This window comes from Scyliorhinus torazame, chromosome 18, assembly GCF_047496885.1.
Source record: "Scyliorhinus torazame isolate Kashiwa2021f chromosome 18, sScyTor2.1, whole genome shotgun sequence".
Taxonomy (NCBI): Eukaryota; Metazoa; Chordata; class Chondrichthyes; order Carcharhiniformes; family Scyliorhinidae; genus Scyliorhinus; species Scyliorhinus torazame.
The window spans coordinates 35,177,988-35,194,465 of NC_092724.1; the positions used below are offsets into that span (position 1 = coordinate 35,177,988).

Genomic DNA, 16,478 nt, shown 5'->3' on the forward strand with positions numbered 1-16,478 from the left:
AATTGCTTAACAGATGTTCTGCTGATGCCTCACCCAGCTTCAACAGACTGAGGAGATTCTATGCGCTGCAGTTTATCATAAACCTCTGCAGGCTGAGGGTCATGGATTTAACAGAATCCACAAAGAAGCCAGATTTATTAACAGTCTAGATTAAATGACTGTGTTTCCAAATTCATTAATAACTATCCTACTTCCCAGATGATTTAATAGAATCAGGAATAAAAATTATGCAGCTCTTTGTATAATCATTGTTCTTTCACTACTGGAGCAATAATTCTGTATGTGCATATGTTTGTGTGCATGTCCTTGTGGATATTTGCATAAAACTCAATGATGCTGTGTTATTTAGTAAAATAAATAACAACCAAGGTGTCCAAATTTAAAATAAAGCAAAACCCATATTTTAACTTTAACTAAATGCATTCCGGGAAGTTGTCTTTTCTCACATCCTCCGATGGATGGATTAAGCAAAATTAGATTTTTAACACAATAGTTTGCAGGGCAATGCTACAGGTTAATTGAGAAGATCTCTGATTTTAATGACACAACTATTTGTTTTACAAGTAATTTGTAAAGTTAGGAAATGTTTTATAACCATGTATTGTATTCCCGGTGTAATTATTTGCTCTTTCTTACAGCGGAAGCACCCATTGTGGTGGTAACACTACAACCAAATGAAAGGACAAAACCCAGTGATTTTAATGTCACTTTTACCGTAGATAATCTGGCATTTACACCAAATTTACAAAATCTCAATTCCCCTGAGTATACAACTGCATCGGGCAATATCATTAGTTCGGTAAGTCTACAGCAGAATCATGTATTATTGATTGATATGAATCAGAAAGTTTTGATCATGTGCTCCTCCATCTAAAAAAGTTACTGTGGATTTTCTTCCTGTAGCTCAACAATCTGTACCGAAACAGCAAGATAAAGGAAACGTTTACTAATTGTGAACTTGTATCTTTCAGGTAAGACAATTTTCTATTGACTGCCCATTGCCTGCACAGGATGTTTCTGAAGGGACATATTTTGAGGACTGCGGTTCCTTTAATTAACATTTCAAAATGTTTAAATGGAAAAAACAGAAAATTCTGGAAGTTAGGAGGGTAGTCATTATATTACAAAGACAGATATAGGTTGGTCGTTAAGGTGGAAAGACTAAGTCAGACATAATATATCACAGATGAACAGCCTTTAAAAGATACACAGAAACACGCAAACAAACAAGAGAAGTGGAATAACTTGAGAAGTGCTCAAGAGATAAACAAAAGATGGTTAAATAACTGAAACATCATTAACATGAGACAGTAGGAGCAATTATGAAAGTAACAAAAGAAATTAAACACATTTACAAAATACAGGAAATGTGAAAGCAAGAGGTATATTTATCAAATCTCAAAGGTACTAAAGTCTTGATTGCTGTAAAAAGCCGAGCAGGAGATTAAAGTGTGCTTTTCAAACTTATGTGGAGCTTCACTGGGAGTGAAAAAAGCCAACTGCACAGAGCTGTGAGGTCAGGAAGAAGAAGGGACATGATATGGGACAGGAATCTCAGAGATACACTCCACAGAATGGAAGTGCTCAGCAACATGATCACCTACAATTGAAAGTTTCAATTTACTAGATTTTTAAATGTTCCCAATAAAAACAGTCCGGGACTATCGTTTAGAAAATTAATGTTGGTTATTTGCCTTTCACAATCAGATTTGAGTGTATATCATACTGAGTTGCTTACTGTGCCATAAAATCCGCACAAGAGATATTTTTGGTTAAAATGATGTAGAGTTCATCTGCTGTTTAGTATTCTCAGCAATGAATGTTCCTTCAACATAAGTGTAATTGTTTGAATGGCAACTGCATCATATGTAGCCACATGTGTAATGTATCCATCTAATGATGAATATAGGTTTTGAAGATCTATGAAGATATGCTTATGACACTTATGCCTGCCACTAACCCTGCAGCTAACCCTGACAAGAATTTGTGCGAGTGAAAATTGCATACTCTGTTAATGTTACACCAGGTTCCAAATGAAGGCAATTTCTTTTTTTTTTAAAAGAAATTTCCAATTACGGGGTAATTTAAGGTGCACATCTTTGGGTTGTGGGGGTGAGACCCAAGCAGACATGGGGGAATGTGCAAACTCCACACGGACAGTGACCTGGGGCTGGGATTGAACCCAGGTCCTCGGCACCGTGAGGCAGCAGTGCTAACCATTATGCTATTGTGCCACCCCTGAAGTTCCTACCTTAGGGATCCTCTGTCCTAATTAACCACACCCTTACATTGGTGGCCTGATACGGGTAAATGCAAAGTCTTATGTGGGAGTCTGCTGGAAGGAACATTTGTGGGTTTTCAGGACTGTATCTTTGGAAAGAATCCTTAAGCCAGTGTCAGGAAAAGATTTTCAAAGCAACTTTCCTCTTGCTACCTAAACTGTTCAAATATATGAAAAGAAATTGTATGCATCTTAATGTTTAACAGAGAAATTGTAATAAGACTGCTGATGTAGCTGAACGGCTGATTTAGTTTCTACTCTTGAAGCTGCAAATTATGTTAACTTTTGCTCGTTTTTCCCAATTCTACCTCAGGGGAAGATCACTTCATCATAGCGATTTGTATTTACATTTTTTATCCCATTCTTAAAGTTATAAAGCTAATGCGCAGAGTGGACAGGGCAAACCATTAATCCAACTCATTGCTAGCTCCAAAAACCAATACATGGGGCGAGATTCTCCACTCCCGCGCCGGTTGGGAGAATCGCCTGGGCCACCAAAATTTCCCGGGACGCCGGTCCGACGCCCTCCCGTGACTCTCCCAAGCGGCGGGAATGGCCCGGTCGAGTTCCACGGGCCGCAGGCTGGCGAATCGCCGGAGACACCCAAAATGGCGATTCTCCGGCACCCCCGCTATTCTCAGGCCCGGATGGGCCGAGCGGCCAGGCCAAAACGGCGGGTTCCCCCCGGCGCCGTCCACACCTGGTCGCTGCCGTCGGGAACAGCGCGCAAACGCTGGGGGGGGGCTGCATGCGGGGGGGCGAGGGGGGATCCTGCACCGGGGGTACCTCAAATGTGGGGTGGCCCGCGATCGGTGCCCACCGATTGTCGGGCCATCCTCTCTGAAGGAGGACCTCCTTCCTTCCGCGGCCCCGCAAGATCCGTCCGCCATCTTCTTGCGGGGCGGACATAGAGAGGATGGCAGCCACGCATTCGCGGGTTGGCACCGGCCAACCCGCGCATGCGCGGGTGATGCCAGTTATGCGGCGCCGGCCGTGTCATCTATGCGCCGCCTTTACACGGCGACAAGGCCTGGCGCGTGTAGATGACACGGCCCCGATCCTAGCCCATTGTCGGGGCCTGAATCGTTCGGGATCGGGGCCGTTTCGCGCCGTCGTGAACCTCAACGGCGTTCACGACAGCGTGGGCATTTCGGCGCGGGAGTGGAGAATCCCGCCCATGTTCTCCACAAGAGAGACGTACAAGATCAAAGGCATTGAACCTTATTTTGGGTTTGATCTGATGCTTGATTTTAGCCAAAACGCCGAGCAAAGAAGAAAAATGTTAACGGGGTCTCAGATGGCAAATGAAGGCTCGTCTGGGATTGGAACCCAGGAACTCTCAAAAACGAACTCAACAAAAGACCCTAAGCGAGAATTATGCCCTTGGACCAACGAGCAGAGGACACAATTTGCAATTCATATGCAATTGAAAATTCAATAGAAAAGTAGACAATACTCACTTCAACAGGCCATTTTTAATCTATCTACATTTTCTTCAGCATTTTTCTGTAATCTTCATGACAATTTGTCATCTTCGATACTTTTCAAAAGATCTCTATGTATTCTTAATGCAAAATGGGTAGAAAAACTAATATTTCAGTGCTAATATATTAGTGATGTATTTGTAATGATTTTCACTTTCTATTTTCTTTCAACAGCCCTGCAAATCAAGGAAGTACTAAAGTTGAAACACGGTGTTCCTTTAAAAATAATCTGACTACTCCTGAAATTGATAAAGTCACTGCTTACAATGAGTTCAGAGACAATACTGCGAAAATCTCTGCATTAGGACCATATGCACTGAACAAAAACAGCCTTTATGTGAATGGTATGCACTGATTCAAACCAAGAGATGATTGAACTTGAAAAGCAAAACAAACACTGCAATTTATTCACAGTTTAAACTTAAAATTAGTTGCATCCAAATAGTTTTCAATAGTTATGACACATGCAAAGCCCGTAGCCACCAATGTGACAAAAGCAGAAGAAAATCCTCAATATTTTAATGAATTTGCATCTTGATTATCATGAGAGCAGAAAAATAAAGGTTATGTTACATTTGGAAAATAAAAAGACAGTCAGTTTCCCACTTTTGGAAAAGTGAATTCATTGTGAATTCATTTGTAATCTTGAAAGCAATACAATAATCTGCTCACTGATGCTCAGTTTTGGTGCACAAGGGCCACTCAACTCATGATCTCAATTCAGCCTTGGTCCAAACGTGGACAAAAGAGATGAACTCAAGAGATGAGGTGAGAGCGACTGCCTTTGATGTAAAGGCAGCATTTGACTGAGTATGGCATGAAGGAGCCCTACCAAAAGTGAAGTCAACGGGAATGAGGGGAAATTCTCCATTGGTTGGAGTCACGCCTAGCACGAAGGAAGACGGTTGTGGTGGTTGAAGGTCAATCATCTCAGTCCCGGGACATCTTTGCAGTAGTTCCTCAGGATTATGTCCAAGGCCCAACCTTCAGCTGTTTCATCAATGACTTTTCTTCCATCATAAAATCAGAAGTGGGGATGTTCACTGATGATTGCACAATGTTCAGCCTTATTCATGACTCCTTAGATACTGAAGCAGTCCATGTCCATATTCAGCAAATTCAGGACAATATTCAGGCTTGGGCTGACAACTAGCATGTTACTTTCATACTACACAAGTGCCAGGCAATGACCATCTCCAACAAGAGAGGATCTAACCATTGCCCCTTGACATTCAATGGTATTACCATCACTGAAACCTGCACTATCAACACCCTGGCGGTTCACCATTGACAAGAACCTGAATTGGACTAGCCATATGAATACTGTGGCTGCAATAGCAGGTCAAAGGGTGGGAGTTCTGCAACAGTAAACTCACCTCCTGACTCGCAAAATCTGAACACCGTCTGAAAGGCACAAGACAAGAGGGTAATGGAATACTCTCCACTTGCCTGGATGAGTGCAGCTCCAACCACACTCAAGAAGCCAAACACCATCCAGCAGCCTGCTTGACTACCACCTCAGCTGCCACCTTCATGATTCACTCCCTCTAGTGCCAGCAGTGTGTACCATCTGCAAGATGCACTGCAGAAACTCATCAAGGCTCTTTCAACAGCACCTAGAAGGACTAGGGCAGAAGGTACATGGAAACACCATGACGTTCAAGTTCACCTTCAAGTCACACACTGACCTGGAACTATATTGCCTTTCCTTTACTGGTGCCTGGTCAAAATCCTGGAACTCCCTTCCTCATAGCACTGTGGGTGTTCCTACAACACATGGACTCCAATGCTTTAAAACAAGCCCCACCTTTAGCGCAGTTACGATGGGCAATAAATGCTGGCCCAGACAGAAAATGCCACATCCTCCGAGCAAGTATATGTAAAAAAAAATTACGATCTTCAATTGTAAGTGAAACTCTGGGGAAGAGATTTACATTTCACATTTAATTTCAGGTTATCAAGAATTGGAAACAACTACAACACCAACTATACCTTTACCTTTAGTCCGAGAAGGAGACTTGCTTTTTGAGCTTAACTTCACAATAATAAACAGAAATTTTACTGAAGCATTAAATGACCCAAATTCTCCAGAATATCGAAGAATTAGTGCCAATGTTACCAAAATGGTAAGGATTAGTTTCTAGTCACTGCTTGAACTTTAAACTTGTTGTACAGAAAACCAAATGCAATAGTTACTGTATATTCTGAGTGAACTGTTATTTTTTTTATAGCTGTATTTTTCTTAAAAATCATCTTTACGAATCTTCAATGCTTTGTTAGATTGATAGCACATTTTTTGAAAGCCATGCAATCTGTACATTATTATTGTTAATGTTTTTCAGCTTGAGGAATTGTATAGAAAAAGCTCATTAAAGGATAGCTACCGCATCTGTAAAGTTACAGGACTGAGGTGAGATGATGTTCTTTGCCTGTTAGGCACTATGGAGAATTGGATTGAGCACCTTTTCAGAATCCAAATCTGGGTCGGGATTCTCCGACCCCCCGCCGGGTCGGAGATTGCCGGGGGCTGGCGTGAATCCCACCCCTGCCGGTTGCCGAATTCTCCGGCACCGGATATTCAGCGGGGGTGGGAATCGCGCCGCGCTGGTTGGCGGGCCGCCCCCCCCGGCGATTCCCCGGCCCGCGATGGGCCGAAGTCTCGCTGCTGGAATGCCTGTCCCACCGGCGAGAATCAAACCACCTCTCTTACCGGCGGTACAAGGCGGCGTGGGCGGGCTCCGGGGTCCTGGGGGGGGGGGCGAGTGGCGATCTGGCCCTGGGGGGTGCCCCCACGGTGGCCTGGCCCGCGATTGGGGCCCACCGATCCGCTGGTGGGCCTGTGCCGTGGGGGCACTCTTTTCCTTCCGCCTTCGCCATGGTCTCCACTATGGCGGAGGCGGAAGAGACCCCCTCCACTGCGCATGCGCGGGGATGCAGTGAGCGGCCGCTGACGCTCCCGCGCATGCGCCGCAGAGCAAAGTCAGTTTTGCGCCAGCTGGCGGGCACCAAAGGCCTTTCCCGCCAGCTGGCGGGGCGGAAATCAGTCCGGCGTGGGCCTAGCCCCTCAATGGAGGGCTCGGCCCCTCAAGATGTGGAGGATTCCGCACCTTTGGGGCGGCGTGATGCCGGACTGATTCGCGCCGTTTTTGGCGCCGGTCGGCGGACATCGCGCCGATTGCGAAGAATCCCGCCCCTGAACTATGTTTATTATACAATTGTTGAACATGAGCGTGGAGCTAAATTCAATCATAGTGATTATGACAAAGTGACAACCTTTTGCAGTTAAACAATTCCACAGATGTATAGAGCTTAAGATAGTTTCTGATTCAGTATGCCCTGTGATCTGTGTCAACTGTGGGAAGGGATTCTCTGGCCTCCCAGCTGCTTGTTTCTCGCTGGCGTCGGGATTCTCTGCTCCCACCGCTGTCAATCGGAATTCCCATTGAAGCCACCCCACGCCAGGGGGAAACCCACGGTTGTGGGTGCACTGCTGGCAAGGACCAGGGAATCCCGCCGCCAGCAAATTCCTGGAGAATTCCAGCCGTAGTATGAATCGTCAAAATTAGATCCGGAATATGTCTTACTGTGCTGTAGTGTTCTGGATTCCTGCATAATAAAACTATGCACATTACAAATAAATTATTATTATACTTCTTGAAAATGTTCAAACATTTTCAAATCAATGAGATATGTTCACAGAATCATAGAATCCCTACAGTGCAGAAAGAGGTCATGCTGCCCATCGGTTCTGCATCGACCTTCTGAAAGAGCACCCTACCTAGGTCCACTCCTCCGTCCTTTCCGCTTAACCCATAACCCCATCTAACCTGCTTGGACACTAAGGGACAATTTAGCAAGGCCAATCCACCTAACCTGCATATCTTTGGACTGTGGGAGGAAAACGGAGCACCGGAGGAAATCATGCAGACAGGGGAAGAACCTGCAAACTCCACACCCAAGGCTGGAATTGAACCCAGGTCCCTGCCGCTGTGAGGCAACAGTGCTAACCACTGTTCTGGTGATTCAAACACAACTTGATATATAGATATTGGTAACATATATTGAATCCCTGAATCTTAAATCGTACATTGGATCATTATGAGTCAGCTCAAGTTATACTGCTCATTTAGATAATGAATGGTTTCCTTCCCAATAGAATTGGATCAGTTAAAGTTATTTGCAACTGTTACATTGACCCAACTGCTGCAAGTGAAGCAGTGACGGCAGAACAAGTCAAAACAGAATTTGCCACTGGAACAAATGGGACAAACTTGCTTGGAAACACCTACCAGTTGCGAAGTAACAGTTTGGCAGTGGGTAAAGTATCAACTTTACTTGGATTCATTTTCAAAGTTTTCATCACAAACATTAACTAATAATAATCAAGGCTGGTGCACTATTGTACAGAAAGTGGACAGAAATCATTTTCTCTTTGGGGGTGGTGGTGTTGAAGTGGATTGTTCCTGTCAAGAGGACCAAATCTTGAGTTTGGCCCTGATTAATGAGTTTTACAGCGTAGGTGATGATTATAGATTCTTCGTACAGGCACATTTGGTCACTGAGGGTGAGATTCTAAGGAAAGATTCCAGCAATAATCATTGGTAAAAATATCTTTTAGCTTTTCAAGTTTTGGGTTCATGGGAATTAGCAAAGAACATTTATTTTGTAAATTTTGTTCTTTATCTCTTAAATATCGAGCCTGCCAACAAGCTTTTAAAAATGGGAAATTCCGTTGACAGTGGTGGGATGCCCAAAATGTTGAATTACATTTAATAGTAGAAAATATGTATTTTCCGTGCTACTATTTTGAGGAAAAACAAATCCAAAATTATTTTAAACTGAGCATCTGCAATCCAGCAGCAGTGTACAGCAGGAGTCAGGTTGATGATCTAACTCCTCACCTACTGAGAATGAGAAGTGTGAGAACCCCATCCAGGAGGTAATATGAGGCTACTCGGGGTTCACATCAGGTGCAGTTAGCTTTGACTTTGCACCAAAATGATTTTTTTCTTTTGTGGGTTTTGCCCAGATTTTGAGCTTTGAAACAATGGTGAGGCTATTAGCAGACACTGTCATTAAACAGCAACTTACAGCTGTTGCATATGTGCAGTTAAATGCAGAAATCAAGAAGTCCGATCTCCCTGCTCCTCCACAAGCTGGTATCGCATTGAGAAACTTGGCATTCAAATACATAGGGGTCCTTACATGACGGACACTCACTCAGCAAAAAACAAAAGGTTCATTTTTAATGGTGCAATAAATCTTCATCACTGCCAATCAATCACAATGGCATCAAAGTAACTTAATTTTTACAAAACTTAGGTTAAATCCTGTGGAATTAAGGGGGTGTAACCAGCCAGCTGGAGAGCTCGTGAGAGACCCACTTGCTTCTTTTGGGATGGCACCACGAGCTAATCAGGCAGTTGATAGACAAGGGGCAGGTCTTCCCCAAGGATCAGGATCCCAGGAGCAGAGGTCACACCCACCAAATGCTGCCAGCCAATCAGCTGCCATCAGCCCATTAGTTCAGCAGCATCACTGGGGAGGTGGCCACCACTCCCTCTGGAGATAACAAACAGGCTGCACAGATTTACTTTTCTTGCTTCCCGCAAGATCATGAGGATATTTCGTGAACCCCCTGCTCTTTTGTCAGAATTTAACGTCTTCCCCTGTGGTGGGTTCAGTAGCAGGGACATTTAATCATGCAGGAGGAGGGTGGCAGGTAGGAATCCCACTGCCTCCCCTTCTTTGTTCCAATAAAGGCCCATGGCGGGAAGGCCCATGGACAGCCTTCATGCCCTGCTACCAGTTGAGGCCATTAAGTGGGCAATTGATGCCCACTTAGGGCATCAACTGTTATTAATGCAGTTGCGGGCAGGTGACTCACCATAAGAGGAGTCCAAAATTTTCCGTGGTTGCTTGTGGCCATCCAGAAAGGTCCCTCATTCAAAGATTCTCAGTGTACGATCAAGGGACCTGGCATTTAGAAGTGGGGCCTGCTGAGATCCATCCCCGTGCCCTTTTTCCTAATTCTGCCCTCAGCCTCAATGGCTGGGAAATCTGCAGGGAGTACCATAGAACCATATAATTCCTACAGACCAGCCAATTGAGACTGCACCGGCCCTCTGAAAGAACACCCTGCCTCGGCCCACACCCCCGTCCTACTCCTGTAACCTAACCGGTACATCCCTGGACACTTAGGGGTAAATTTAGCATGGCAAATCCATCTAACTGCACATTTTTGGACTGTGGGAGGAAACTGGAGCACCCGGAGGAAACCCATACAGACACAGGGGAGAAAGTGCAAATACCATACTCACCTCCTGACTCTGCAAAGCCTGTCCACCATCTCCAAGGCAAAAGTCAGGAGTCTAATGGAATACTCTCCACTTGTCTGGATGAGTGAAGCTACAAAAACACTCAAGAAGCTTGACACCATCCAGGACAAAGCAGGCAGCTTGATTTGCGTGCCATCCACAAACATTCATTCCTTCCATCACAAACACACAGGGCGGAATTCTCTCATCCCGCGGCAGAGTGTCCACGCCGTCATAAACGCCGTCGCATTTTACAAGGGCATGAACGGGTCGCTCTCAGGACTAATTCTGGCCCCTACAGGGGGCCAGCACAACGCTGGAGCGGTTCACGCCGCTCCAGCTACCGATCCAGGCACAAACTGGACGTCGCGGGATCCGTGCATGCGCAGTGGCGGCGGCGCCAATGCACGCATGCGCAGTGGCCTCCTTCAACTCGCCGTCCCTGACGCAACATGGCGCAGGGCTACAGGGGCCGGCATGTAGGAAATGAGTACCCCAGCCAGAGAGGCTGGCCCGCAATTGGTGGGCCCCGATCATGGGTCAGGCCACATTGGAGCCCAGCCCCCCCCCCCCCATCCCTGGGGTCGGAGCCCCCCCCCCCTCACAGGCCGCCACACGACCCTTCCATGCTGAGTTCCCGCCGGCTGAGAGCAGGTTAGAATGGCGCTGGCGGTACTCAGCGTTTCCACGACGGCCGCTTGGCCCATCCCGGGCTGAGAATCCGCGGGCTAGCCGGGTAGAGCGGCCCACGACCGGCGCCACGCCAACCACGCTGGCGCCAATGGCGCCAATTCACCGCTCTGCGGAGAATCGCGTGCCGGCTTCGGGGCGGCGTGGCCCATTCGCGGGGATTCTCCAGCCCGGCCCAGGGCTGAAAGAATCCCGCCCACAGTGTCATCTACACTGCAGGAACTCATCAAAGCTTCTGAGACAACACCTTGAAAACCCACAGCAGCTATGCTCTAGAAGGTCAACAGCCACATGGAAATAGCACCACCTGGAGGTTCACCTGCAAGCTACACACCATCCTAACTCGGAAATATATTGCCGTTCCTTCAGTGTCACTGGGTCAAAATCCTGGAACTCTCACCCTAACAGCATTGGGGGTGTACCTACATCACATGGACTGCAGCAGTTCAAGAAATCAGCTCACTACCAGCTTCTCAAGGGCAATTAGAGATGGTCAATAAATGCTGGCCTAGCCAGTGTCGCCCACATCCCAAGAACGAATATCAAAAATAGAAATACCAACAGCAGCTACTTCCTCCCCAGTGGTACTGCCTGCAAGAGCGGCTGGCCTCTGATTGGGTAGCAGCTCTCAGAAGGCGAGACTTGCACCGCCTTGGTCCTTGATTCCAGGGAAATACCTGAGTACCTTTTTGAAAGAAGTGGCAAGGATCTCTGCGCGATCCCTGTCGTCTCCATTAAATACCAACTTTTCAGTGGAAAATGTTGCACAGAGAATCAGGACTAGACTTTGGCAGCTTTTTAAATTAAAATACTTCTGAAGAGCTGAGACAGCACCTCAAGATGGAGAGGCCTCCAATTGATCCTCCTGCTTCAAGAGCCCAGCCAGTATTCTTGACTGAATGGGCAGCCAGCTCTCTGACTACTAATAAATAAATAAATAATCTTCATTGTCACAAGTCGGCTTACATTAACGCTGCAATGAAGTTACTGTGAAAAGCCCCTAGTCGCCAAATTCCGGTGCCTGTTCGGGGACAGAGATGGAGAATTCAGAATTCTTCGACCGTACGGGAATTGAACCCACGCTGCTGGCCCTGTTCTGCATCACAAACCAGCTATCTAGCCCACTGAGCTAAACAGTCAAAATCAATGTTGAATGTCTGCTCCCGACATCGTGCAGGGTCGGGACCTGCTTGTGATCTTTGCTTTGGGAGGTTATCTCGACCCAAATTGGGAATGCTGCCCTCTGTCTCGGACCCCAAATTCTTTAAACTGGCCCCGCTGAAAGTTCAAGATTGCAGAACTCCCTCAGGTTTTTCCAAATCGTTATGTAGCTGGGCTAAAGATCGCACATTAATATAAATTCTGATACACCACAGGGATTATTCAGTTATATTTCACTGTTCTATATTTATTTTTTGCAGAAGCTAAAGCACCTGTCTCCACTGACAACATAGAAATACCATATTGGGGAATCCTACTGATTGTGCTGGGCATACTGATCGTTCTGTTTCTGATCTTCGTCTTCGGTTTATTGGTAAGTAGATCTGATTTTTCAGTATTGTGCAGATTCTCACTGCAGTGCTGGGGTCCATGTGCAACAGATAATGCAAACTATTTAATCAAGTGTATGACCAAGGCCAGTGTGGAGCCATGGTATTTAAGATCATGGATCAAATTAGTCACGAGGGTCACACTTGAACATTGCGTTCCATACATGACAATCCATTGGTTGTTCTTACAAAGGAATTCTCCGAAATGGAGACTAAGTGTTCGCGCCGTCGTGAATGCCGTCGCGTTTCACGACGGCGCGAAGCGGCCGCAGGCAGTAGCGATTCTGACCCCCACAGGGGGCCAGCACAGTCCTGGAGCAGTTCACGCCACTCCAGCCTCCCATCCCAGCGCCAAATGGGCGCCGCGCCAACCCGCGCATACGCAGTTGGGCCGCGCCAACCCGCGCATGCGCAGGGGACTTCTTCAGTGTGCTGGCCGCGACGCAACATGGCATGGGGGTTCAGGGGCTGGCCGCACAACAAAGTAAGCCCAGGGGGGGCTAGAGGCCGACCCACCGATTGGAGGGCCCCGATCGCGGGCCAGACCCCATCGGACGCCCCCCACCCCCGGTGAAGGAGCGCTTTTCCCCGCCCCACAGGCCGCCCCCCCCCCCCCCCCGACCCTTCATGCAGAGTTCCCGCCGGCAGCGACCAGGAGTGAACGGCGCCGGCAGGTCTCTGCCGTTTCTGCGCGGCCGTTCGGCCCATTCGGGCCGGTAAATCGACGGCCCAGCCGCGGAGAGCGGCCCGCGACCAGAGCGTGCCAAACGCGCCAGCGCAAATGGTGCCGATTCTCCGCACCTCGGAGAATCGCGCGCCGGCGTCGGGGCGGCGTGGCGTGGTTGCAGCGACTCTCCGGCGCGGGGCTCAGAGAATCGCCCCCAGGTTATGTCAAGAAAAGCGTGTTCTTAATATGAAACAAAAAGAAAGTGCTGAAAAGGTCAGTCAATGCCTGTGAAGAGTAAAGGTCTTTGTTCCAGGAAGAAATTTATTTCAGAAGTGAAGAGCCATTAGGCTCATTTAAATATCTTGCTGCCGCATTCACTTGGCACCCAGGAGACAACAGCCATGCCTACAAGGCCTCAGCTGAGTGCCAATTAGCAGTGGTTTCCACAAGCATGGATCAGGTACATTGGCAGCTCAGGGGGTCTGCAGGGTGGTTGGGGCCGGGCAGGGTAGAACCCTGGTACTCACCCTGGCAACCGGGCCTTCTGCCAGTGCCACCCTATTGATTCCCCCAAGCAGAGTTTGTAATGTGATTGCCAGGGCCTTCCCCCTTGGCCATCTATATTTTTATTTTTATTTCCCTGTGTTGTGGTGGACCTCTTCCAACCAACCACAGGGGACTCAGAGACAGGTTACAATAGTTTATTCATGATTCAAGCATGGAGTGTACTACCCCAGAGAAACCTGAAAAGCAACACTCTCCCTTAATACAGTGCTCTAATACTGCACTCTCCTCGAAGTCACAGATACACACTGTTTATACAGTTAGTCAGTACACAGAACACTGTTTAAAATTCCGATCTTGTCAACATAGGTTTATTATTAAACCCAAAAGCAGGACTGCTATCTGATATAACTAGCTAGAGACTTATGATGTGACACAAACAACCAAGGCCTGCTGGAGGGTTCTAGCTGTTCTCAGATGCTTCAGGATGTGTAAAGTTTCCGCAGGGTACAAATATTTAAGTAGCATGCACTCTTTACTGTTAACTCTAGCCCTCCTTTTACTAAATCTATGCATTTACCCCAACACATGGCTGAGTGCACCTCTATTTTGAGGCATCCCAAAGCCTCCAGCCTGCTTAAGCAGTGCCCTTTTTTCCTGGATGCACTGCTGAGGATTTAGGACTGCTGGTCCCCTGATCGGGTCAGGAGCATCAGGAGCTTGTCCATCATCTCTAATTAAAATCTTAGCCGGTTCCACTGCAAATGTGAGCTTGGGTCCTGTTATTCACCTAATGCCAGGGTCCTGAAGGCAATGGTAAAATTCAGCCTATGTATTTTGTGTCACAGTAAATACTTTTTTAAAAAATGAATTTAGAGTACCCAATTATATATATTTTTTCCAATTAAGGGGCAATTTAGCGTGGCCAATCCACCGATCCTGCATATCTTTGGGTTGTGGGGGTGAAACCCACGCAGACATGGGGAGAATATGCAAACTCCACACGGACAGTGACCCAGGGCCGCGATTCAAACCCGGGTCCTCAGCGCCGCAGTCCCAGTGCTATCCACTGCACTACATGCCGCCTATGTCACAGTAAATTCAACCATACAATCTTAAAAATCTGACCTGCAGAATACAGCACAATAATCTTTGTTAAAAAAAGAACTGTACCATCACAAAATAATATCTATTGAATTTATATAGTGTTGTGTAATAAGTGACAATATCTGATATTTTAACATAAACATTTCAATCTTTCAGATTGCATTATGTCTGAAAAAGAAGTATCATGGATCCTACAACACATTACAAAACCCTGCTGGAACCTACTTACCACATCAGAAATACTACTGATCAAAAAATATTACCTATACAAAATGTAGAGTGCTTAAAGTATAAAAATATGACCGTCTTTATGTAGTATTAGGTTCAAAATTGAGGATATGTAAAAGAAAAATGCACAATAAAACATAAACAGAGTTCTGTCAGCAGGATATCCCGTTCCGATTATCCATGCCAGCTACCACTGTTGTAAAGGGATTCCCGACGTTCTATTAGAATAAACTTACATCTAATTATCACGCCTCTGCGCTTGATAATTTACCCCCGTTACATAATCCACTACAACTGGTCTCCCACAGTGTGCCCCTGGTGGGCAGACGTGCTGTAGGAGCACAGGTGAGCGCATCGCTCGGGGTGGGGGAGGAGGAGAGGGTCATGCCCGGCAGTAACCTGGCACTGGGGGCAGTGCCGGGATAGGGGGGGGGGCGTTGTCGTGAGGTTGGGGGTTCCTATTTTTACTTTTGTGGACCAAGATATTTTTTTAAAGTGGCGCCTCGATGTTTAAAAAAACTAAGTTGTTCTAATTGTGCCCACCCTGCCAGCATGACATTATGGGACCTCCTACCCTTTGGATTCTGTTTCTCAGTTGCTAGCATTACGGCGGAGAAACCCACCATTAGGCTCAGCGGCTTCAATGATGCTTTACTGCCCATGCAACTCTGCCTCACAAAAGTAAAGTTCCACTTGTTATACTATTCAAAGATTTGTCTTGGTTCTTTTATGTATTGCTGATTGACTCAGTGTAAACTACCTTATAACCAGGAAGTAATCAACTAAGGTGTTTTATTGTTGTGCTGTCATTGCTCATTTCACTTTCCTTATTTGGCATATTCCAATAAAAGAACACAGACTTCAGATCTTCTACGTTCTACAGGGATCCATTTCAAAGTTTACTTGGAGTACAGCACACAAGGAATTATAGAATTCTTAAAGTTAAGCTAGATACTGTCAACAGTGACAAATGTTTGAATGTTTCTGAATTTTAGCTCATTCATGTGCAGCAGTTGCATTAACTTATTGCCACCAGTCTGATGTCTTCCACATTATTTGAAATGTCATAGTTATCTATTATCTTTACACAATCTTCAAAGAAAATGACTATTAATGTTGTGATCCATTAGCTCAATTATATATTTATAACAAACTATTTAAAATAATTTCGATGACATAAATAGATGAAAGTATTTATAAACTTTATTTTTCTGGGAGCTTAACATTTACAAAGTGCTCTATTTTTGTACCCCAGTGCTCACCCCAGTCCAATGCTGGCATCTCCACATCATGGCTATTTTTGTAAGTCATTGGACATAATGAAATCCAAGAATAAACTATGATTTGTAGCATTTTCTTATTTTCTTTTGTTGCAAATATCGATTTCATAATTCACATGTCTTAGAGAATAACTTGTAGGTTCAGGTATATAACTTTTAAGTTGGAGGATAAAGTGTTAATTGTAAGATAAATGGACAATCCTGATTGTGAAACAGGTAATAATTAATGTCAATGCAACTTGTGGTGGTATGTATTAGGGGTAATACGGTACACCATGAATGCCGAGGAGCTATTGGAGGACAAATGCTGGGTCCCGATTGGATCTGCCGCCTACTGGGCTCCACCCAGATAGGCGGGGTATAAGAACCT

At 45.9% G+C, this 16,478-nt stretch overlaps 1 protein-coding gene across 16 annotated transcripts in view; it reads left to right on the plus strand.

Annotated features, from left to right (window-relative positions):
- LOC140395110 (uncharacterized) overlaps window positions 1-16,180 on the plus strand; it is an 86,186-nt gene extending 70,006 nt beyond the window's left edge. For all 16 annotated transcript variants that reach the window (XM_072482554.1, XM_072482555.1, XM_072482542.1 and 13 more), the window contains 8 exons: window positions 639-799; window positions 904-971; window positions 3,940-4,109; window positions 5,719-5,891; window positions 6,108-6,175; window positions 7,922-8,082; window positions 12,194-12,306; window positions 14,757-16,180. In XM_072482554.1, coding sequence (XP_072338655.1) covers window positions 639-799; window positions 904-971; window positions 3,940-4,109; window positions 5,719-5,891; window positions 6,108-6,175; window positions 7,922-8,082; window positions 12,194-12,306; window positions 14,757-14,849 — 1,007 coding nt within the window. In that variant the 3' untranslated portion in view covers window positions 14,850-16,180. The remainder of the gene's footprint in view (window positions 1-638; window positions 800-903; window positions 972-3,939; window positions 4,110-5,718; window positions 5,892-6,107; window positions 6,176-7,921; window positions 8,083-12,193; window positions 12,307-14,756) is intronic.
- Window positions 16,181-16,478: the final 298 nt, after the last annotated feature.